We start from the raw sequence: 22,987 nt of genomic DNA, 5'->3' as shown, positions 1-22,987 counted from the left end.
GAGTGGGTAATTCCTTGATTGTGGGGACGATCCTGTGCATTGTAGGATGCTGACCAGCATCTCTGGCCTCTACCTACTAAATGCCAGTAGCACCTCCTCCAAACTCCATACTCGTGAGTATGTCTCCAAACATTGCAAAATGTCCCCTCAGAAGGGGGAGGTGGGGGCAAAACTGCCCTCTCTTGAGAATCACTGAACTAGATTTTCCAAACATCACCTGTGTCCAAGGCCTGGTTTCAATCCCATCTTTTCATCAGCTTTCTCCACACTAATCTTACTCCTAATGATCTTGCCCTTGTCATATAGTCATAGAACCTACGGCCCCTGCCTTTTTGTTTGCACCAGTCTTCTTTCCCTTTGTGACAGACATCTCTTCTACTGTATTGCTCTAAAGTACCATATTCAATGATCTCCGTATTCATGTTACTCTTCTGATTAGACTCAAAGACTCCTGAAGAAAGAAACCGTGTCTTAACGGTCTTTATACCTCGTGGGTGTCTACAACATGCTTCGCACATGGCAGGAATTCAAGACTATTCAATACTCTTACTGATTTGTATAATCAGATTGCTACTAAACCGAAGCGAATTTTCCAGACATCTGAAGCTTCCTCCTTCAGTGTACAGAGTAATATTTTCCTTTTTATTATTTTGATGGAAACAGTTCTAGTATGTACTTGCATCCCTGCCTTTTAAGAAACAGAATATGGTCAATGTGGTCATTGTTGGTGATTCAGAAACATCATATGGAACACCAGTTTTTCTTTTGTGCTTCTTTTCTAAAATAGTTTCACGTGGTGCTGGTTTTAAAGTTGGGGTGGATGTTTTCATGTTTCTGTTTCCTCTTCAATGTACCCCCCTGACCTTTATGAGCTGCCTTCATGGCTTCCGGTAACCATCCTTTACAGCTTGGAGGTGAGAGGTGGTGGGCAGAGGTGGAGGTGAGCTGGCGTGGGGAGCAAAGATGTGGTGAATAAAAACGCAATAACCACAATAGCAACCAGAAGTCCTATCACTCTTGAAAGGGTTATAGCAGGCCAGACAGACAATGGGCTATGTGCTTTCTAGCCAAGGATTCGGCATTCTGCACAATAGTTCTAGAGATAGTTACTGTTAATGTTTCCATCTCACTGATGAGGGCACTGAGGACCAGAGAGATTGAGTGACTTCCCCAAGTTCACAGAAGCAGGAAATGGCAAAGCAGAGATAGGAACCCAGGCAGCCTGACTCCAGAACGTCCACCACGAGTAATCACTACACGTTGTGATCATTAGTGTAATTAATTTTACTTAGAATAAGTAGTTAACACAGCATAATTAGCGTATAGTATAATTAGTATAGCTTAGAGTATAATTATACTAAAATATAAGTCAACCAATTTTACTCTAAATTCCGAGCAAATGATTTCCAAAGGTATTTGACGGTGATTGTAGGTGGCATAAAGTGTGTGGACTTTGTGGCCGCTATTTTCCTTGTGACAACCGTTTTTCTTGAAGCTTTCTTATTCATTTGCTAAGCACTAGTTATCTACCAGACACTGTTCTAGAGCTGGTTATACAATCAAAAGATTATAGAATGTGAGCAACAAAAGAGACACCAGACACCCTCTAGTCCAGTGGTTTCATATCTGGCTGTATATTAGAGTTACCCTGGAAGTTTTGCAAAGGTCTGCTGGGCTCCGCCTCCAGACCCACTGGATTAGGATCCCTGCAGGTGGGGCTTCTTGCACTGCTAAAGTGCAGCCAGCCTCAGTGACAAAGAAACCCAGGAACAGAGAGGTAGGTAGCCTGCCTAAAGTCACAGAGTTAGACATTTCTTTTTAAAAATTTTTTTTTCAACGTTTATTTATTTTTGGGACAGAGAGAGACAGAGCATGAACGGGGGAGGGGCAGAGAGAGAGGGAGACACAGAATCGGAAACAGGCTCCAGGCTCTGAGCCATCAGCCCAGAGCCTGACGCGGGGCTCGAACTCACGGACCGCGAGATCGTGACCTGGCTGAAGTCGGACGCTTAACCGACTGCGCCACCCAGGCGCCCCAGAGTTAGAAATTTCTAAAAGAAAACTTTCCTTAATTTTTGAAAATATTTTCACTACCCCACTAAAATTATTCCAGGTGGTTGGCAATCTATTGATTCTACAAATACTTAGGAAGAGACTGAAGGACATGACAAAATTAGTTAGTGGAGAAAGTCCGTAAGCAGTCCCAGATACCTGGCACGCCGATGTAATAGACAATCATCACCCAAAGTATAATGGAGCATCCAAAATAAACATTTTCCTGTCATATAGGTGATCAGAATATAATTGTTCACCAAGTCTGAACTTACACGGACAAGAGCAAGTGAAAGGCAGCACACTTTGGGAAAAACAACAATTAGATTTGGACCCATTCAAAGCTGGATTCAGACACATAGATCAATGGAACAGGATAGACAGCCCAGAAATAAACCCACGTTTATATGGTCAATTACTCCACAACAAAGGAGGCAAGCATTTATAATGGAGAGACAGTCTCTTCAATAAATGGTATTGAGAACACTGGACAGCCACATGCAAAAGAATGAAACAGGACCACTTTCTTACACCATACACAAAAATGAACTCAAGATGGATGAAAGACCTAAATGTGAGACCTGAAACCTCAAAACTCCTAAAAGAAAATACCCGCAGTTATGCCTTGGACATCAGCCTTAGCAACACATTTATGGATAGGTCTCCCCAGGCAAAAGAAACAAAAGCAAAAATAAACTGTTGGGACGTCACCAAATAAAAAGCTTTTGCACAGTGAAGGAAACCATCAACAAAACAAGAAGGCAACCTATGGAATGGGAGAAGATATTTGCAAATGACATAGCCAATAAAGAGCTAGTATATAAAATATATAAAGAACTCATACAACTCCATACCAAAAACCCCAAATAATCTGAATAAAAATTGGGTAAAGGACCTGAAGAGACATTTTTCCAAAGAAGACATACAGATGGCCAACAGACACATAAGATGCCCCACATCACTCATCATCAGGGAAATGCAAATCAAAACCACATTGAGATTATCACCTCACACCTGTCAGAATAGCTGGTTCCTAAAAGACAAGAAACAACAAGTGTTAGCGAAGACGTGGAGAAAAAGGAAACCTTGTGCCCTGTTGATGGGAATGTAAATTGGTTCAACTACTGTGGAAAACAGTATGGAGGTTCCTCAAAGAAAATTAAAAATAGGAATATCATATGATCCAGTAATTCTACTACTGGGTATTTACTCCCCCCAAAATGAAAACACTAATTCAAAAAGATATGTGCACCCCTATGCTTACTGCAGTATTATTTACAATAGCCAAGATGTGGAGGCAACCTAAGCGTCCATTGATAGATGAATGGATAAAAAAGGATGTGGTGTGTGTGTGTGTGTGTGTGTGTGTGTGTGTATAATGGAATATTTGGGGCCATAAAAAAGAATGAGATCTTGCCATTTGTGACAACATGGGCAGACCTTGAGGGTATTATGCTAAGTGAAATAAGTCAGAGAAGGACAAATGTCATTATGGTTTCATATATACATGGAATCTAGAACACAAACCAAAACAGAAACAGACTCATAAATACGAAGTAAAACTTGATGATTGCCAGAGGGGAGGGGACTGGGGGGATGGGTGAAATAAGGGAAGGGGATTAAGAGATACAAACTTCCAGTTATAAAATAAATCAGTCATGGGGATGAAAAGTACAACATAGGAAATGTGGTCAGTAATATTGTAAGGTAACACATGGTGAATACACTTGTGATAAGCACTGAGTACCGTACAGAATTGTTGAATTACTATGTTGTACACCTAAAACTAATATGACATTTGTGTATCAACTACACTTCAATAAAAACAAACAAACAAATAGTAGAGAACCAGGTTCAAATCTAGCACTTTGAACAAGTGGCAAATTTGTTCATCACTGTCAACCTCAGCACTGCATCTGGACAAAAAGGGATAATACCTCCTCTGCTAAAAATGCAATCACATCATGTAAATAAATGCTACCAGCATAGTTGATTAGCATAGAGGAGGAGTCCTCCTCCTCCTATACCTGCCAGCGCCCTGGGAACCGGCACATCTTTCTGCTCATTCATTAGGAATGCCCAGCCAAACCGTCTTCTCCCTTCAGGAGTATGCAGGCTGCATTCACGCTCTGATTTGCATCCATGCCCTATTTCAGACTTAGCACTCCTCCTTCACCACAGGGTGGTGGACAGCGGGAGGGTGGCACCCTCAGTGAACGCACTGAAATGCCACAAGCACTGAAGGTTAAAACTCAGAATCAAATGTCCTCGTGAGTCCGGAAACAACTACATGCAAAAGCTTTCAATGTCTAACTAAGCATTTTCATAGACAAATATTCTGAAGGGATGTATTTTATTTCCTCAACTGACCAAGCCACATGGGTTTTGAAGTATGCTCATGAGGAAAGCCCGTATCTTCCTTCATAAACTTTCAGTTCCTAGGACATTGCTATATACCTTATAGAATAGTAATACCTTCCTTGTTCAGTCACTGACTAGAAAATTCGCTCCTTCAAAATCAATTGCAACCAATGCAGCAGAAAGCTCTTACTGTATTAAGTGCAATGCTCACTGCAGTGGAGGAACAGAATGATGGGCCAGTGTGAGCCCACACCGGGAGTAGAGGCACATGCAGAATTTTAATAATGCCCACATGGGCCGTATTGGGAGATAAGGAAAAGATTCCACCACAATTTCCATAATTTCCATAATTCTATTGAATCATTTTAAATTCCCTACTGTGGGCGCTCTATAAAATATTGCCTTCTAATTCTACAGCAGTACTCCCTAATGTAAGTATACATCCTGTGAAAATGTTTTTCATGTAAAATCACGTGCCACAGGTTTTTCTGAACAGGTAATTCCAAAATATAAAAACAAATGTCATAGTGAAAATATTTCCAAAATATGGGTGGCATATCTGAAGTTCCATAGGATGCTAGATATTACACAAAATAAATAAAAGAATGCATGAAAAATAAAGAAATAAAAGTGGGGGTATAAATGAACAAATAATTTTGAGAAAATACGAAGCTAAGCAAAATTAATAAGTATTTATTTATTTATTTACTTATTTGTTTAATGTTTATTATTTTTGAGAGAAAGAGAGAGACAGGAGCACAATCTGAGCTGTCAGCACAGAGCCCAACGCAGGGCTCGAAACCACGAACCGTGAGATCATGACTTGAGCCAAAGTCAGGCGCTCAACTAACTGAGCCACCCAGGCACCCCAGTAAGTCTTTTTTTTAACTGCATTTCTCAGATCTTGCAATGTGTATGTGTTGCAACTCTCTAAAAAGTAGATTTGGCAGAATGTCTCAAATTTATTTTTTTTTTCTCATGCAGTTTTCAAGACTGAGGAACTACGGAACATGAGTTAGGGAAACGCTGACCTGAAATATTATCATAATATACTGCCTTCAACACTTATGATAAATAAGCATCCTAATCCTTCAGAGAAACAAAAGGTGGTCCACCTGGCAAAGAGACCACAAGAACCTCTCAATTAAGGTCAACAGTGATGAGCTCTCATACAGCCTTGGCAACTCCTACAGGGAGTAAAACACAGCTTTTCCCGTGGTAACTTTTGCTGGTCGTATAACCATTAAAAAGCAATTAGAACACTACATATGGTTCTGCTTTGGATGCAAATCCTGCAATGTATTATTGAGATGAATTTTTCTTTTTCATCTGTTGCATAAGTGCAAAACAACTTGAAAGTTGGAATGTGTGTGTGTGTGTGTGTGTATATATATATATATATATATATACATATATATATATATATATATACATATATATATATATGTAGGACCAGAATGTTTATGTCCTCTCAAAATGAGTATGTTAAAGCCTTAACCCCCAAATAACTATTTGGAGACAGAACCTGTAAGAAGGTGATAAAGCTTAGATGTGGCTATAAAAGTGGGGCCCTAATCTAAGTACCCTTATAAGAGGATGAGGCACCAGAGCCCTCTCTCTCTCTCTCTCTCTCACCCTCTCCCATCTTCTCCCCCTCCCTCTCTGCCTCCAAAGAGGTCACGTGAGCACATAGGAAGCTGGAAGCTGCCTGCAAGCCAAGAGAACTGTCACCAGACACTGAACTTGGTTGGCCTTGATCTTAGACTCTCCGGCCTCCAAAACTGGGAGAGAATAAATAAATTTCTCCTATTGAAACCATGAAGTCTGCAGTATTTTGAACGGCAGCCCAAGCAGACTACTACAATATTAGACAAGCCACCCAGCAATCGAGTCAAAACAAGCAATCAAATCAATAGCCAACAAATTGACGATGTTTATGGCTGAATCTATCAATGCATGGATTCAAAACAGTTAACACCATGGTCTCTCGCCAGGTTTCGAGAAAACCTAAACAAGAGGTTTTGCCTCTGCTGGACCTGGAATGTTAAGCATCACAAGGGTGAAAATTTTCCCTATTAAAAACGTCCTTTTCCAAAAAGCTGACCTTTATAGCTCATTAAACTTTAAAAACAAAAACAAAATCCTCCCCCAAACAAAATAAACAAAAAAGCCTTCTTGCAATTTTGAGCACTTGAGGCAACACAACGCCCCAGTCCTTGAGCAGCTCCATTGCGGCCGCCCGCTCCTGCCCTGCTAAGGGCATCAGGCCTTTGAAAGGCGCGCAAACCCCGTACCCGTTGGCTCACTTTAGAAAGGCAAACTAGCAGTGGTCTACGCAAGGGCCGGTGGTCGGCAGGCTCTGACAATGCAATGGCTGTGGTCTGTAGGCGCCTGACTAGCACCCGGCCGCCCGCACAACCCCCAGGGCCCCGCGCCTACTGCAATGCTCCTCATCGCTCCAGTCGTTACAGTCGTTGTGGCCGTTGCACTGCAGCTTCCGGGGCACGCAGTGCCCGCTGGCGCACAGAAAGCTCTCGCCCCCTCCGCACAGCGCTGAAATACAAGGGTGGGAACACAGCGTCAGAAGGGTTTTCCCAGCAAAAGTGGGAGAAATGAGGAACAGAGGGAAAACCTTCCCTTGCTCTCCAACGGATTTGTGTCCACATTCCCTCACCGGGTTTCCTTTGGCCCTCTAGAACATGAATGGTGAAATTGCCTGGGAATAATACAAACAGTGTTTGCCTGAGAAACGCAAAAGAAAACTCAGCACTAGGCTTGCGGGGTGAGAGGTCTCCGTGTTCAGAGCACAAGAGGGTAGGTAGCCTTATCAATTGCACGATTTATGTGGGGAAAATACCAGATGTGAATATTTTTCTTAATAACTGCAAATTATTTAAAAATGAAGTGCTGTTAGTTGAACAAACATTAAAAAAAAAAAACAAACAAGAAACAAACACGCAAACAAACAAAAACCCCCAACCCTCTCCTTCTAAATTGCTGCACCAAGCGTCTGGGTGGCTCAGCCGATTGTCTGACTTCGGCTCAGGTCATGAACTCAACGTTGGTGAGTTGAAGGTCTGTGCTGACAGCTCAGAGCCTGGAGGCTGCTTGGGATTCTGGGTCTCCCTCTCTCAATGCCCCTCTTCCACTCACGCTCCACCTTCCTTTCTCTCTCCCTCTCTCAAAAATAAATAAACATTAAAAAAAATTAAAATGCTACACAATGCTGCACAGTAAAGTTACAGTAAAAAGAGTCCATCGTTGTGTGCTTGAACCAGGCCTAGAGACACCCTGATCTGTAGTGAAATATATTTACTTGCCTTAAAAGGATGTCAGTTGACTATATCAGAGTCTATTTTGGCATAAGGAATGTGAAACACGACCTAATGATTTTTTCATTCTTTTCTTCAGCATAGTTACATTTTAATATTTTTTGCTTAGTATTATGGTACTCTTTTTTTTAATCAATATTCAATTGCTTCAAAATTACAGTAGACAAGTGTAAGACAAAAAGCTAGAGAGATTTTTTTTAAGGAAAATCATTAACAAAAGGCAAAATCAGTTCCTTTTCAAAATAAAATGGGTGTTAAAATAGGCTTAAATATTTGGTAATGTGCATCAAATGCCTTTCAAATGTGCATGACCTTTCACCAAGCGCCTTATTTCTTGGACTTCATACAAAGGAAATCATTATAAATAAGTGCAAGTTTTTATTTTTAAGGCTATTTGTACAATCATGATTTATAATGAGGAAATGATAGAAAAGAACTATGCAATAGTAGGAGGCTGGTTAAATAAATTTTGTTACCTTCATAATAAGAAATACTGTTAGAGCCATTGAAACGTATACTGCAGAAAATACTTGATGTCTTAGGACAAAGTTCAAGATAATTTAAGTGGAAAAACACTGGTACGGAAAAAAAGCATAATATAATTTGGCCTAGAAAGAAGTAAATCAATGGTTACTGTGATTATCCCTAGTATTGGGATTAAAAGCAATTTTTATTTTCTTCATTTTACTTTCCTCTGTATTTTACAAATGTTCTTATAATGATGGTGTCTGTTTTTATTCAAGTATAATTGACACATAACGTTATATTAGTTTCAGGTGCACGGCATAATAATTCAATGTTTGTATACACAGCCAAATGATCACTTCAGTCATTCTAGTTACCATCCATCACCAGTGAAAGTTACAGATTTTTTTTCTTGTGATGGGAACTTTTAAGAGTTACTCTCTTGGCAACTTACAAATATGCACCATAATGTTATTGACTACTGTATATTTCATCCCCATGACTTATTTATTTTGTAACTAAGTTTGTACCTCTTGACCCCCATTTGCTCCCATTTCATTCACACCCAACCTCCCTCCCCTCTAGAAACCATCATTCTGTTTCTGTATCTCCATGTTTTGTTTTGTCTTCTTTGTTCCTTTGTTTTGTTTTTTAGATTCCACACATAATTGAGATCATATGGTATTTGTCTTTCTCTGTCCAACTTATTTCAGTTGGCATAATACCTCCAAGGTCCACCCATCTTGTTACAAATGGCAAAATGTCATTCTTTTTTCCTTTGGCTGAGTAGTATTCCTTTGTGTATGTGTATATCACACTTTCTTTATCCTTTCATCTATCAATAGAAACTTAGGCTGTTTACATATCTTGGTTTGTGTAAATAATGCTCAATGAATATAGGGATGCATATATCTTTTCAATTTAATGTTTTCCTTTTCTTCAGATAAATATCCAGAAGTGGAATTACTACATCAGTGTGGTAGCTCTATTTTAATTTTTTGAGGAACCTCCATATTATTTTCCATAGTGGCTGCACCGATTTACATTTGCACCAACAGTGCATGAAGTTTCTCTTTTCTCCATATCCTTGTCAGCATTTGCTATTCCTTGTCTTTTTGATAATAACCATCAAACACCTGGGAAGCAATATCTCATAGTGCTTTTGATTTGCATTTCCTTGATGATCAGTGGTGTTGAGCATCTTTTCATGTGCTTGTTGGCCAACTGTATGTCTTCTTTGGAAAAAATGTCTATTCAGATCCTCTGCCCAATTTTTAAATCAGGTTGTGTTTTGTTGTTGTTTTGCTATAGAGTTGTATGAGTTCTTCATATATTTTGGATATTGATCCCTTATCAGTTACATCATTTGCAAATATCTTCTCCCATTAGTAGCTTGCCTTTCATTTTGTTGATGGTTTCCTTTGCTGTGCAGAAGGTTTTTAGTTCCAAGTAGTCCCAATTGTTTATTTTTGCTTTTGTTTTTGGAATTTGATTCAAATATTCATCACTAAGACTGATGTCAAGGAGCTTGCCACCTATGTTTTCTCCTATAAATTTTATGGTTTCAGGTCTCACATTCAAGTCTTTAATCCATTTTGAGTTTATTTTTGTGTATGGTGTAAGAGAGTAGTCCAGTTTCATTCTTGAGCATATGGCTGTCCAGTTTTCCCAACACCATTTTTTAAAGAGTGTGTCCTTTCCCCGTTGTATATTCTTGTCTCCTTTGCTGTAAATTAATTGACCATATACGCACGGGTTTATTTCTGGACTCTCTATTCCTTTCCATGGATCCATGTGTCTGTTTTTATGCCTATACCGTACTGTTTTGATTACTATAGCTTTATAATATAGTTTGAAACCAGGGAGCATTATACCTCCAGTTTCATTCTCTTTCTTCAAGATTGCTTTTGCTATTCAGGATCTTTTGTGGTTTATACGAATTTTAGGATTGTTTTATTTCTGTGAAAAATGTCATGGATTTTTGCATCTATGTTCATTAGAGATATTGGCCTATTGCTTTCCTTTGGTTTCTTCTCTTTTTCTTTTCTTTTCTTTTCTTTTCTTTTCTTTTCTTTTCCTTTTTCTTTTTCTTTTCTTCCTTTCTTATGATGTCCTAGTCTGGTTTTGGTTTCAGGGTAATGCTGGCCTTGTAAAATGAGCTTTGAAGTGTCCTTTCTTCTTCAATTTTTTGGAAGAGTCTGAAAAGGATATATATAAAATCTTCAAATGTGGGGTAGAATTCACCAGTGAAGCCATCTGATCCTGGACTTCTGTTTGTTGTTGGTAGGTTTTTGAGTACTGATTAATCTCCTTACCAGTAATTGGTCTATTCAGCCTTTTTATTTCTTCATTATTCAATCTTGAAAGATTATATGTTTCTAGGAATTTATCCATTCCTTCTAGGTTATCCAATTTTCTGGCACAGAATTGTTCATAGTTTCTCAAGATGTTTTATATTTCTGTGGTATCAGTTGTAACTTCTCTTCTTCCATTTCTTATTTTATTTATTTGAGCCCTCTCTCTTTTTTTCTTGGTGAGCGTAAAGATTTTTCAATGTTGCTTATCTTCTCAAAGATCAAGTTCTTGGTTACAAGCTCAAATTACTTAGTTACTATTATCTTTTCAGTCTCTATTTCATTTACTTCTGCGTTGATCTTTGTTATTTCCTTACTTCTACTAACTTTGAGCTTTGCTTCTTTGTCTTTTTCTAGTTCTTTAGGTATAAGGTTAGATTGCTATTTGGGATTTTTTTTGTTGCTTGTGGTAGGCCCACATTGCTATGAACCTCCCTCTTAGAAACTACTTTTATTGCATCTCAAAGATTTGTATTTCCATTTTTATTGTCTCAAGGTATTTTTTGATTTCTCCTTTGATCTTGTCATTGACTCATTATATATTTATGTATATATTTATGTGGAGTTATTTAACCTCCACATATTTGTGACCTTTCCAGTTTTCTTCTTTGATTCCTAGTTTCATACTGTTGTGGTCAGAAAAGATGCTTGATATGATTTCAGTCTTCTTTAATTTATGAAGACCTGTTTTGGGGCCTAACATATAATCTATCTTGGAGAATGTTCCATGTGCATTTGAGAAGAATGTGTATTTTTTTGCTTTTGGATAAAATGTTCTGTAAATATCTATTAAGTCCATCTGGTCTAATATATCATTTAAGACCAATGTTTTTTTATTGATTTTTTTGTCTAGATAATCTATCCATTGATGTAAATGGGGTATTAAAGGCCTCTACTATTTTGTATTCCTGTCAATTTTTCCCTTTAGGTCTGTTAATATTTGCTTTATATATTTAGGTACTCCTATGTTACATGCATAATATTTACAAAAATTATTATCCTCTCATTGGATCGACCCCTTTATCATTATATAATGCCCTTCTTTGCCTTTTATTACAGTGTTTGTTTTAAAGTCTATTTTGTTGCGTATAAACATAGCTACCCCAGCTTTCTTTCGGGTTCTGTTTGCATGGAACATCTTTTTCCATATCTTCACCTGCAGTCTTTGAGTGCCATTACATCTGAAGTGAGTCTCTTGTAGGTACAAAAAAATGGATTTTATTATAATTTTTTTTGAATCCAGCCACTCCATGTTTTTTGGTGGGAGAATTTAGTCAATTTACATTTATTTTTTTTTTAATCTTCAGTGATACTTTATTTTTTTTTTAACTATAAATGATATATTTGGGGGTATTTTTAGTTATTTATAAATGTTAGCATGCCAGTAAAGAAAAGTTAGAGTAGTAGCAAAACTAAAAGGCAACCGACAGAATGGGAGAAGATATTTGCAAATGACATATCAGATAAAGGGTTAGTATCCAAAATCTAAGAACTTTGTTTGATAAAAGAACTTATCAAACTCAACACCCAAAAAACAAATAATCCCGTGAAGAAATGGGCAAAAGACATGAATAGACACTTCTCCAGAGAAGACCTCCAGATGGCCAACTGACACATGAAAAAATGCTCAACATCACTCATCATCAGGGAAATACAAATCAAAACCACCATGAGATACCACCTTACACCTGTCAGAATGGCTCACATTAACAACTCAGGCAACAACAGATGTTGGCAAGGACGCGGAGAAAGAGGATCTCTTTTGCATTGTTGGTGGGAATGCAAGCTGGTGCAGCCACTCTGGAAAACAGTATGGAGGTTCCTCAAAAAACTAAAAATAGAACTACCCTACAACCCAGCAATTGCATTACTAGGCAGCTATCCATGGAATACAGATGTGCTGTTTCGAAGGGACACATGCACCCCCATGTTTATAGCAGCACTATCAACAATAGCCAAAGTATGGAAAGGACCTAAATGTCCATCGATGGATGAATGGATAAAGAAGATGTGGTATACACACACACACACACACACACACACACACACACAATGGAGTATTACTCGGCAATCAAAAAGAATGAAATCTTGCCATTTGCAACTACGTGAATGGAACTGGAGGGTATTATGCTAAGTGAAATTAGTCAGAGAAAGACAAATATCATATGACTTCACTCATATGAAGACTTTAAGAGACAAAGCAGATGAACATAAAGGAAGGGAAACAAAAATAATATAAAAACAGGGAGGGGGACAAAACAGAAGAGACTCATAAACCGGAGAACAAACTGAGGGGTACTGGAATGGTTGTGAGAGGGGGGATGGGCTAAATGGGTAAGGGACATTAAGGAATCTACTCCTGAAATCATTGTTGCACTATATGCTGGCTAATTTGGATGTAAATTTAAAAAATAAAAAACAAAAAGTTACAGTAGTAATCTCATTGAAAAAAAAAAACTATTTGGCAATAAGTTTGACCAATCATAAAGAAATTATATGATCAATTAACCCCTTCTGGAACTCTATCCAAAGGAATCCACAACCTTCAACTTGATTAACTGTTAAAGGTAAAATCATGCTATACCTTAAGTGTGCCATACATTTAAAATGGTTTGATAATGACTGGCCCCAGGCTATTTCTTAAGCATCATCTCTGACCATACCTTCCCTGCCTCCTGCTTTCTGCCCTGACAATAATGAATTGGTTACTTGGGTTTTTTCAATGCATTGTGCTGTTTGTTTACACTTACTGTGTTTGTTCAAGCTGTACCTTTTGACTGAATTCTACCCACTTCCCCCAGAAAACCTTCCTTGTAGGCCCTCTGCATATTTTTGGCACAATCACAATAACTCTTAAGTATTATCCAATTAAGTTGAAGTATTAAACTCTTAAGTATTATCCAATTTCTGTCCCTATTCTCCCCACATAAAACACAAACAATAACTGAAGCAAATACCACTGAGATAGTATCTCAAAGCTGTCTGCTGTCTCATTCTCTCACTTGGACATTGTTGACGGTCTCTCATCAAAGCTCTCTACTTGGCTTCTGACACTGCTGATCTTCTCCCACCTCCTCTCTTGGCTCCTCCTCCAATTCTCTAACTGGGTGCATTTCTTAAGGCTCAGTCCAATTGGTTATTTCTGTAGTGAATTAATATTACAGGTGAATCACCAAGAATAATTTGTAAGCTAGGATCCCAAATCCTCCAGGAGGTAAGATTGGTAGGAAAGGGGTCCTACAAAAGAAATGTAAAATTCGTCTAATCTTTATTTATTTTTGAGAGAGAGAGGGAGCGTGAACAGGGGAGGAACAGAGAGAGAAGGAGACACAGAATCCAAAGCAGGCTCCAGGCTCTGAGCTGTCAGCACAGAGCCTGACGTGGGGCTCGAACCCACGAGCTGAGAGATCATGACCTGAGCCGAAGTTGAACGCTTAACCGACCGAGCCACCCAGGAGCCCCATGTTAGACAGTATTTTTAAAAGATTTTCTTTTCTCATTATCAAAGTAACATGCTCAGCATAAATTAGAAATATACATGTATAGGAGCATTCAAAAGAAAAACCTTCCATCATACCACCCAGAGAAAATCCCAGTTAAAATGGATTACTTTTGGGGCGCCTGGGTGGCGCAGTCGGTTAAGCGTCTGACTTCAGCCAGGTCACGATCTCGCGGTCCGTGAGTTTGAGCCCCGCGTCAGGCTCTGGGCTGATGGCTCAGAGCCTGGAGCCTGTTTCCGATTCTGTGTCTCCCTCTCTCTCTGCCCCTCCCCCGTTCATGCTCTGTCTCTCTCTGTCCCAAAAATAAATAAACGTTGAAAAAAAAAATTTTTTTAATAAATAAATAAATAAAATGGATTACATTTCCTTCAGGATTTCTTACATACCTCCTATGTCAGTCTTATCATCCATGCTGATTAAGAAGTAGTTAAGAACACAGACTCTGGAGCCCGACTGCCTGAGTTTGTGTCCTAACTCCATCACTTCCTAACTCTGTGGCCTTGGGCAAACTCTTTAACCTCTGTTTCAGTTTCTTCATCTGTAAAATGGGGACAATAATAACTATATTCTTGTTTATAAAGAATTGAAAATATTTATAGCATACTTAAGAGAGTACCTGGCACAAAATCAATATTATATAATTACTGGTATTATTTTGAAAGCTAACCATTTTTATATATTACTAATAAAATTACAGGTGAGTTACTTAAAAGCAATAAAATAATAGTTATGAATAATGCTCATGTATATTAAGAAAAAAAAAACTCCCTCTGATTTTGAAATTTAGGTGAGAGATTAGTAATCTAGAAACAGGAACATACAGACAGACCTTCTCACCCTCTAGAGGCTACTACCTAGAAATCAGTGTTCCAATCTGAAGTTTTTTAAAAGTATGTTTTCACTTTTATTTTTTTAATATTTATTTTTGAGAGAGAGCACTAGTGGGGGAGACAGAGAGAGAGGGGGAGAGAGAACCCCAAGCAGGCTCTGTGCTGTCAGCCCAGAGCCCCATAAAGGGCTCGATCCCACAAACCAGGAGATCATGACATGAGTTGGTTGAGTCAGACACTCAACCAACTAAGCCACCCAGGGGCTCCTAAAAGTATGTTTTTAAACTGGTTAAGGGCAGAAAGATCTAGAAAGACACATTCCACCTTTAATTAAGCTAAGGAGACAATTACTTGAGCTACTTACCAAGAATGTTAAGTAAACAGATTTTAGTTGATCTTTCCTGGAGTTTATAAGGAATATATACTTTACATTGTATATTCTTAGTTCATCTTTTATGATGAATATTTGTTCTTTAATGGTAGTTACGTCATGGTTTTCACCATATGAGCTACAGGACATTTGGTGAAGCAGATTTAGAAACCAGAAATAAGTACATTCTAAGACATTCTTCCAGAAGGATACCAACTCCGTTGATTCTCGTTATGCATTCACATTGGGAACCAATCAGTTTGTCGATTTTGTCATCCTGTTGTTCCTGTATGCTGTGCACCACATGAAGCAGGTCCCTGTCTGTTTCTGACAGGATAATATTAATCTTATTTTCCTAAGGGAGCACCCAGCATATCTTGAAGATCAGAAAGAAAGCTTCACTCGATGTTGCTGTGTTGACAGGATGACATTTATTCCTTGGGGTGCAGCATACAGAGCATCACGACGGGACATCTCACTTGTGAGGGAAAGGTCGGCCACTGCCAACCTGCAGCACAGTGCTCCTAGAACCAGTGCACAGGGTCACAGCTTTGACTGGAGACACCAAGGTCCTTCTTACCTCAAGAGCAAGACCATGAGATAGTTTAAAGTGACTTTTGATTCACACAATCATGGCTGCCAAGGCAACAGACACATCCACCGTGCACAACTGTCCCATTCCAGCATGTGGGAGCCGAGGCTTCCCCAGTGACAAAATTTCAGTCTTCTGATAAAATGTCTGCTCTTACAAAGAACAGCCACCACCTGCATCAAATCCCCCTGACTACAATTCAGACTAATCCACGTTTGTTCTTCATCACCAGTCCTAGTAGAAGAAGTGACAGAAACACGCACAATTCCTTTCACTGCAGAAATGACTTTGGCCGGTCCGTGGGTGCAGTTAACACTGAATTCTACCCTGTACATTCCCCTCGTGGGGTAGTTGGGAGCTTTGGAAGGATGTATGGGCCTGGAGGTGCAAATTCCAAGCCCTTAAGCCAACTGGCTGCTGACTTCTTGAGGCGTGGCATCCTGGGCTGTGTGAGGAGAATAAATATGGACGGTTTCCCAGAGCCAGGAGCACCAGGCATTCCTTCCAGGTTTTCCAGGTTATGTGCTTCAAGGGTCAGAAAATAGGCGGATGGTAGGAGAGAGTGAGACCTGCCTTCTTCTGCAGCGCCTCCTGCATCAAGTTATTGGTAAGGAAGAGTGTGTTCACAGTGTGTTGTGGGATTGGTTCCACCATAATCCAACAGTGTCCCAACTTTCAGCAAGTAAGAGGGATGCAAAGTTATTCAAGGAGGAAAGCAGAGCCTTCAAATCCATGAAGGAATGGGGATTTGCAGATCAGGGAACGGACAAGCCGGACTATTGTGGGAATGAGGTGTACACGAGATGATAACATACAGAGATCAGGGAACACGGAGTCCCTCTCATTTCAGTCCCACGTCAGACCTTTTCCAGGACCGTGAAGAGACCAGGCATGGCCAGAAGCTCCTGAGTCAGGACCCCTGCCCTACTCATGCCCTATGCTCTTGTGGGACAAACCAGTTTTCTGCCCCATCTCCTCGTCTGCCTCCTTTCGCAGCAGCACCTCCCACAGCCACCACAACATGAGTCCTAGTCCATTTACATTTAAAGTAATTATTAGGTAGGTACTTACTGCCATTCGGTTCATTGCCTCCTGGCTGCTTTCTAGTTCTTTGTTCCTTCTTCTCTTGCTCTCTTCCCTTATGGTTTGATGAGTTTGTTTTTTGGGGTTTTTTTTTAGATATGGATTTTTTTTTTGGAAATAAGGTCTTTTATTTGTTTTTTTTTTTTTTCAACGTTTATTTATTTTTGGGACAGAGAGAGACAGAGCATGAATGGGGGAGGGGCAGAGAGAGAGGGAGACACAGAATCGGAAACAGGCTCCAGGCTCTGAGCCATCAGCCCAGAGCCCGACGCGGGGCTCGAACTCACGGACCGCGAGATCGTGACCTGGCTGAAGTCAGACGCTTAACCGACTGCGCCACCCAGGCGCCCCTTTATTTGTTTTTTAAAAATCTTTTATTCAATTTATTTAAACGAACACAGACAAAAACCAATATTTACCCATTTCTTCCACCTCCCCCTAGACTCTGCCTCTTGCAAACACCAATCTGTTCTCTGTGTCCATGAGTTTGGTGTTTTGTTTTGCTTTTGTTTGTTTTTAAGATTCCACCTATAAGAGGGATCATGTGGTATTTGTCTTTCTTTGACTTTTCCCTTGGCATAATGCCTTTGAGGTCCATATATGTTGTCACAAATGGTAAAATTTCCTTTTTTTTATGGTTCTTTTTTAATGGTTCAGTAATATTCCATTGCGTGTATACACATACACACACACACACACACATACACACACACACACACATATGTATATACCATTCATCCATTGATGGACACTTTGGTTGTTTCCATATCTTGACTATTATAAACGATGCTGCAATGAATGTGTGAATGCATATATAATTTTGAATTAGTGTTTCCCTTTTCTTCAGATAAACTCCCAGAACTGGAATTACTAGACCACATGGTAGTTCTACTTTTAATTTTTTGAGGAAAGTCCATTCTGTTTTCCATAGGGGTTGAGGCACCATTTCCACTTCTACCCACAGTGTACAAGGTTCTCTTTTTGCCACACCCTCACCAACAGTTGTTGTCTTTCTTTTTTATTTCTTGTCTTTTTGATAATAGCCATTCTAACAGAGGTGGGGTGGTATCTCATTGTGCTTTTGATTTACATTTCCCTGATTGTCAGTGATGTTGAGCATCATTTCAGTTATCTTTTGGCCATCTGCATGTCTTTGGAAAAATGTCTATTCAGATCTCCTATCCATTTTAATTAATTATTTAATTATTATTTTAATTCCAGTATAGTTTACATGCGGTTAATTATTTTATATGTATTAATTATTTATATTAATTAATTATATTACCTTCGGATATAATATAATGATTCAACAATTCTGTACATTACTCAGTGCTCATCATGATAAGTGTACTCTTAATCCCCATTGCCTATTTCACCCATCCTCCCACCGGCCTCCTCTCTGGCAACCACCAATTTAGTCCCCATATTACAGAGTCTGGTTTTTTGTTTGTCTCTTTTTTTCTTTGTTCATTTGTTTTGTTTCTTAATTTCCACATATAAATGAACGCATATGGTATCTGTCTTTGTCTGACTTATTTCACTTAGCATTATACTCTGTAGATCCATCCATGTTGTTGCAAACGGCAAGATTTCATTCTTTATTATGGCTGAGTAATATTCAATTGTGTATGTATATACTTCATCTTTTGTATCCATTCATCTGCTGATGGACACTTCGGTTGCTTCCATATCTTGGTTTTTACAACTAATGCTGCAGTAAACATAAGGGTGCATATATCTAGCCTGCCAAGAACTGTCTCTCCAATAGTTACAATCCTGTGGTACCCAGAAATACCCCCCCTCGCCACCAGAGCCAGGTGATTAAGGAGCATCCCCTATGCGGACTATGTGCACCTGCTGGCTTTAGCAACGCAGTGGGAGAGTGCAGGACTGGATCGTGCCCACTTCCTTTCACGGGACTAAGAGCTTTGGGCTGGGGCATACCACTGGCTTTCATGATGTCTGACTTTTTTAATCAGAAAAGAAAAAAGCTAAGTTTTTCACGAGTTTTCAATTCAGAGTAACAGTAAATAAACGCAACCCTTGAAAACTTCTGTCTCTCTTTGTCTCTGTCCCTCCACAAAAGATAGTGTGATCATTCGTGTGGTCAGTTGCCTGCTTGCTGTCACTGCTCCCAGAACGGTATATTCCTTGATGAGATGAACTTTGTTGACTAACTAAAGAGAACTAGGAAATAACAGAATATTTTAACTCAGAATTAGAAATACAGAAAAGTATCTCTTAAGAGAGTGGCTGGCACTCAGAAGGTTCTTAGTTAATATATGATGAGAAAAAGTCACCTCAATCTCAATGAAGCACAGTATATTACCAAAAAAGCAAAGAAAAAAAATGCAATTACTTAATTATTTTCCAATGGTATCAAGGAAATCAGAATTTTGATTTGCTGAACATTAATTACCATTTGATTGATTTAAGTTTCTTATGATATTACTTTACATATAATCGTCAAAAGATCAGCAACAAATGTCTGGTTTTCCTTTACATGCTACCATTTCAGTATCAATACAAATTACATCTATGGACCTCAACTACTAAAATATGAAACATGTTTATATTTTGAATAGTCTTAGAGGACTCAGCACGGGACTGCGTTCCTATACCTACAAACACAGACTTCTAAAAGGTACACAGGAAACCAGATATAAAAGGAGAACCCAAAACACTAAGATTTTACTGGCCGGTCTATACAATATCCTCTCTCTAGGGTTAAGAGAACATTTTCAAGGCATAAGTGTTTATCCTATTGTTGGGATTGTTTCTGTGTTATATTAGAGACTGCAGAAATTCCATCTGTCTGCATTTCAGCAGCTGCAATGTTTCAGAAGAATTATTGCATTCCCCACCTTAGGGCTCCGATGATTCCTCCAGAAATGTAGCTGAAAGTTCACCCGTAAATAGCTCCTAACATCTAGATTTCATCGTTAAGACCCTAAATATTTTACTCCAGTAAAGCCATCTCTTGTGTATGGTTATATCAAATCTGGATCAAATTTAAAACATAACATTGCTTGCATTGTTTTGATTATTGATATCCCCCTGTCTTGGCTGATTCAGCAGACACTGACTTCTTTTGTGTGGTTCCACAGTGGGAGGTGTGATTGCCCTTGGTTTTACATTGTAAGTTGTTTGTTTATTCTTATTCTTTCTTTAGAAGTTCATAGTTTCATTAATCAATACTATTTTTGTAAACTCAGAATAACTTTTGTTTATTTTCTGTTTGATTTCTCCTTAACTTGTATTCAGCACTTCCACTTCTGGTGTGTAAAACTCTTCAACTAGCAAAGTACTTCAAACACATCTTCTTTGGAATTTCCAAGCAGCCTCATAAAGTAGACAGGCAGGCATTCTATTCACCTTCCTTAGGGGAAACGGTGATTTACAAATACAGAAATTGGAGTGTCATGTGGTTAAGACAACAATTGCCCAAAGTCATATAGCCAGGTAGACACAGAATCATGAGGTCTGAGCTTCAGGCTCAGTCCTCCATACCACACACGCGCCTGGTTTCTTGTCCAGAGCAGTTGTGTGGTCACCTTATTTGTGGTCAGTTCAAAGACATCAGTTCCAAGTAAAAGTTCAAGTATGTCTTTATTTTTCTATCTAAACAAAAGATAAATGTCTGCCCTTCAGGTGATTGGGACCAGGTGAGATGACATTCCATCTCAGCTCTGGGTTTTTTAGAGAACACCCTGAGAGAGCTCGTAACAAATCTGTGTCGAAATTTTTCAACCATAAATTTCACTTTCTTATACCAATTATCTTCATTCAAATAACCTTTTGACTTAGCCCTTAAGGTGAAAAAGAAAGATCCCATGAGGAGAAGTCATGCTATACAATCTTGACATGCTATACAATCATCTATGATTCTAAGAGGTGCATGTTGGACTTTAAATCAATGGCAAATTGATCAACAGAAGATTCGTTTGTTAATCAGTTACTGGATGTTTACTATGTGCTAGGCATTATTCTAGCATCTAGGGACACAGCAGTGAAGAAAACAAAAATAATCCCCTACCTTTGGTAGCATATATTCTACTGATGGTCATCTGATAAAGATAATTTTACCAAGTAAAGGTACTTCACCACCAAAGTTGATTTCCATTTAGACACCTGGCAACTGATTAATATTAATGCAATAATAGCAGCATACAAAGGAATATTGCCTAAGACACTAGTTTACATGTCCAGATGATGGGGATAATTATGAACCACCTGATTTCAGAATTCTCTGGATACTGAAGAGTATATACCCATGAAGATGATCAACTCCTCAGTATTTTGGTCTCTGATAACAGCCTGCTGAAATAACATCCATATCCTGAAATGACCTTTAGATTTTCTAGAGCCGCTTCCAGGTTTCTCAGTTTGCTCTGCTAGTGTATTATGGGAGGCATTTATATTGGCAAATGCTCTCAATACTTTGATTGTTAATTTTTGGAGTCCTTTTCGGAAACTACCTACCAATCACTGACTGTATAATGTCCTCATTCACTCAGTCTTTGAGCCTTTGTATAAAGTCTGAAGCTCAGGTTCAACTCAACGTCTGAAAAGAAAGCTGACCTGGCAGAGACTCTTATCACCTGAGCCTGTACTGAGAGCCTGTTAGCCCTTCATACTACATGGTTTTTGAAATTAAGTTACTGTCAACCTCTATCGCTCTTACCTTTTACGAGAGTATTTGATTAGACGAAAAAGAACATGTCTAATCTTTTAGCAGCTGATACAAGAATTCCTCTTGTGGAGAGCACTGTATCTTTGGGTAGATAAAAGGATTGAGGTGAAAGATAAAAGATGAGAAAGGAGAAAGAAAACCTAACGATATGCTCAAGTGAGTCAACTCGTTCTTACCCAGCTTTCCACGCCATACTCACTAGCACACCCTTCTTTTTGTTGAACATTAACATGGGTAGGTATGCATGGGTATCAGAGGGCTCTGTGTATGAACGAGTAAAGCATCCCCATGGGGAAAGAGAGGAGCCAGTGCTATGCCTCACTAAAAGTTGACATTTAAGTAACAATTTCAAAGAGGTGAAGGAATTAACCAACTTTCAGGGGAAGATTTCAGCAGAAGGAGGTCTCAGTGCAAAGACTCTCAGGCAGGAGCATGTCTGGCGGGGGTGTGGGGTATGGGGAAAGCAAAGAAACCCGTGTGGCCACAGTAGAGCAAGTGGTGGAGAATGTAGCAAGACAGGAAGGACAGTAGAGGGGAGGGGTCAACTACCTAGGGCTTTGCAAAGACTTAAAATAAAAGTAAAGTCATTACAAGGTTTCAGTAAAATGTGGTATGATCTGACCTATGTTTACAAGGATCTCTGCCTGTGGTGTTGGAAATACTCTAGAGGGGCAAAGAAACCAGTGGGAACTAGTGTTAGGAGCCTATCGGAGCTGTCCAGAAAGAGTGATGGCGGCTTCATGGGGGCAGCAGTGAGGGTGCCGAGACCTGACTGGATGCTAGATGTGTTTTCAAAGTAGAGCCAGGAGGGTTTTCTGGCCCACACAATGAGAATTGTGAGGGAAAGACAAGAGCCAATGAGGACTTCAAGTTTCCCGCCAGCCAGAAGACTGGAATTGCCATCTCCTGAGGTGGAGAAGCCTACTGGAGGAGCAAGACTGTGGGGAAAAAAGATCAAGAGTTGCATTTTGGACTTGTTGCATCTGACATATACAGTGGGCACCCAAGTAGAGATATTAAGTAGACAACTGGATATGTAAGGTCAACGCCTGGGAAAGAAGATAGGAGTAAAATACAAATAGGAACAATATTAATATTAATGTGTGAGTTGTCAGCATATCGATTTGACACCACTGTGCCCAGATGAGATTTTGGCAATGTGAGGTCAGTGGGGACTCTAATAAGAGCAGTTTATCAATGGAGTTCGAAGGACAAAAGTCTATGTTTAAGAGAGAATAAAAGAGGAGGAAGTAGCTCAGAAAGGCAGGACAACTTTGCTGCTGCAGAAGCGAATAAATGGGTGGTAGATATCAAAGGAAGTGGGGTGTTTTTTTAAGGCATTTTCAAGTGATTTT

General features: G+C 39.2%; 1 protein-coding gene, 1 long non-coding RNA gene and 1 pseudogene across 13 annotated transcripts in view; 1 reads left to right on the top strand and 2 right to left on the bottom strand.

Annotated features, from left to right (window-relative positions):
* The window catches only part of CORIN (corin, serine peptidase), a 259,284-nt gene that overhangs the window by 92,198 nt on the left and 144,099 nt on the right, over positions 1-22,987 (bottom strand). For 9 of the 11 annotated variants that reach the window (XM_047857503.1, XM_047857505.1, XM_047857506.1 and 6 more), the window contains one exon: positions 6,853-6,966. The exons of the other annotated variants lie outside the window; for them this stretch is intronic. In XM_047857503.1, coding sequence (XP_047713459.1) covers positions 6,853-6,966 — 114 coding nt within the window. The remainder of the gene's footprint in view (positions 1-6,852; positions 6,967-22,987) is intronic. 11 annotated transcript variants of the gene reach the window in all.
* LOC125164669 (uncharacterized) overlaps positions 6,973-22,987 on the top strand; it is a 28,228-nt gene continuing 12,213 nt past the window's right edge. For both annotated transcript variants that reach the window (XR_007151851.1, XR_007151852.1), the window contains exon 1: positions 6,973-7,227. This is a non-coding gene — a long non-coding RNA (uncharacterized LOC125164669). The remainder of the gene's footprint in view (positions 7,228-22,987) is intronic.
* Positions 15,690-16,669, bottom strand: LOC125164667 (NIF3-like protein 1; annotated as a pseudogene).

This window comes from Prionailurus viverrinus, chromosome B1 (genome assembly GCF_022837055.1).
Source record: "Prionailurus viverrinus isolate Anna chromosome B1, UM_Priviv_1.0, whole genome shotgun sequence".
Taxonomy (NCBI): domain Eukaryota; kingdom Metazoa; phylum Chordata; class Mammalia; order Carnivora; family Felidae; genus Prionailurus; species Prionailurus viverrinus.
This window is presented reverse-complemented; position numbering and strand designations above follow the sequence as displayed.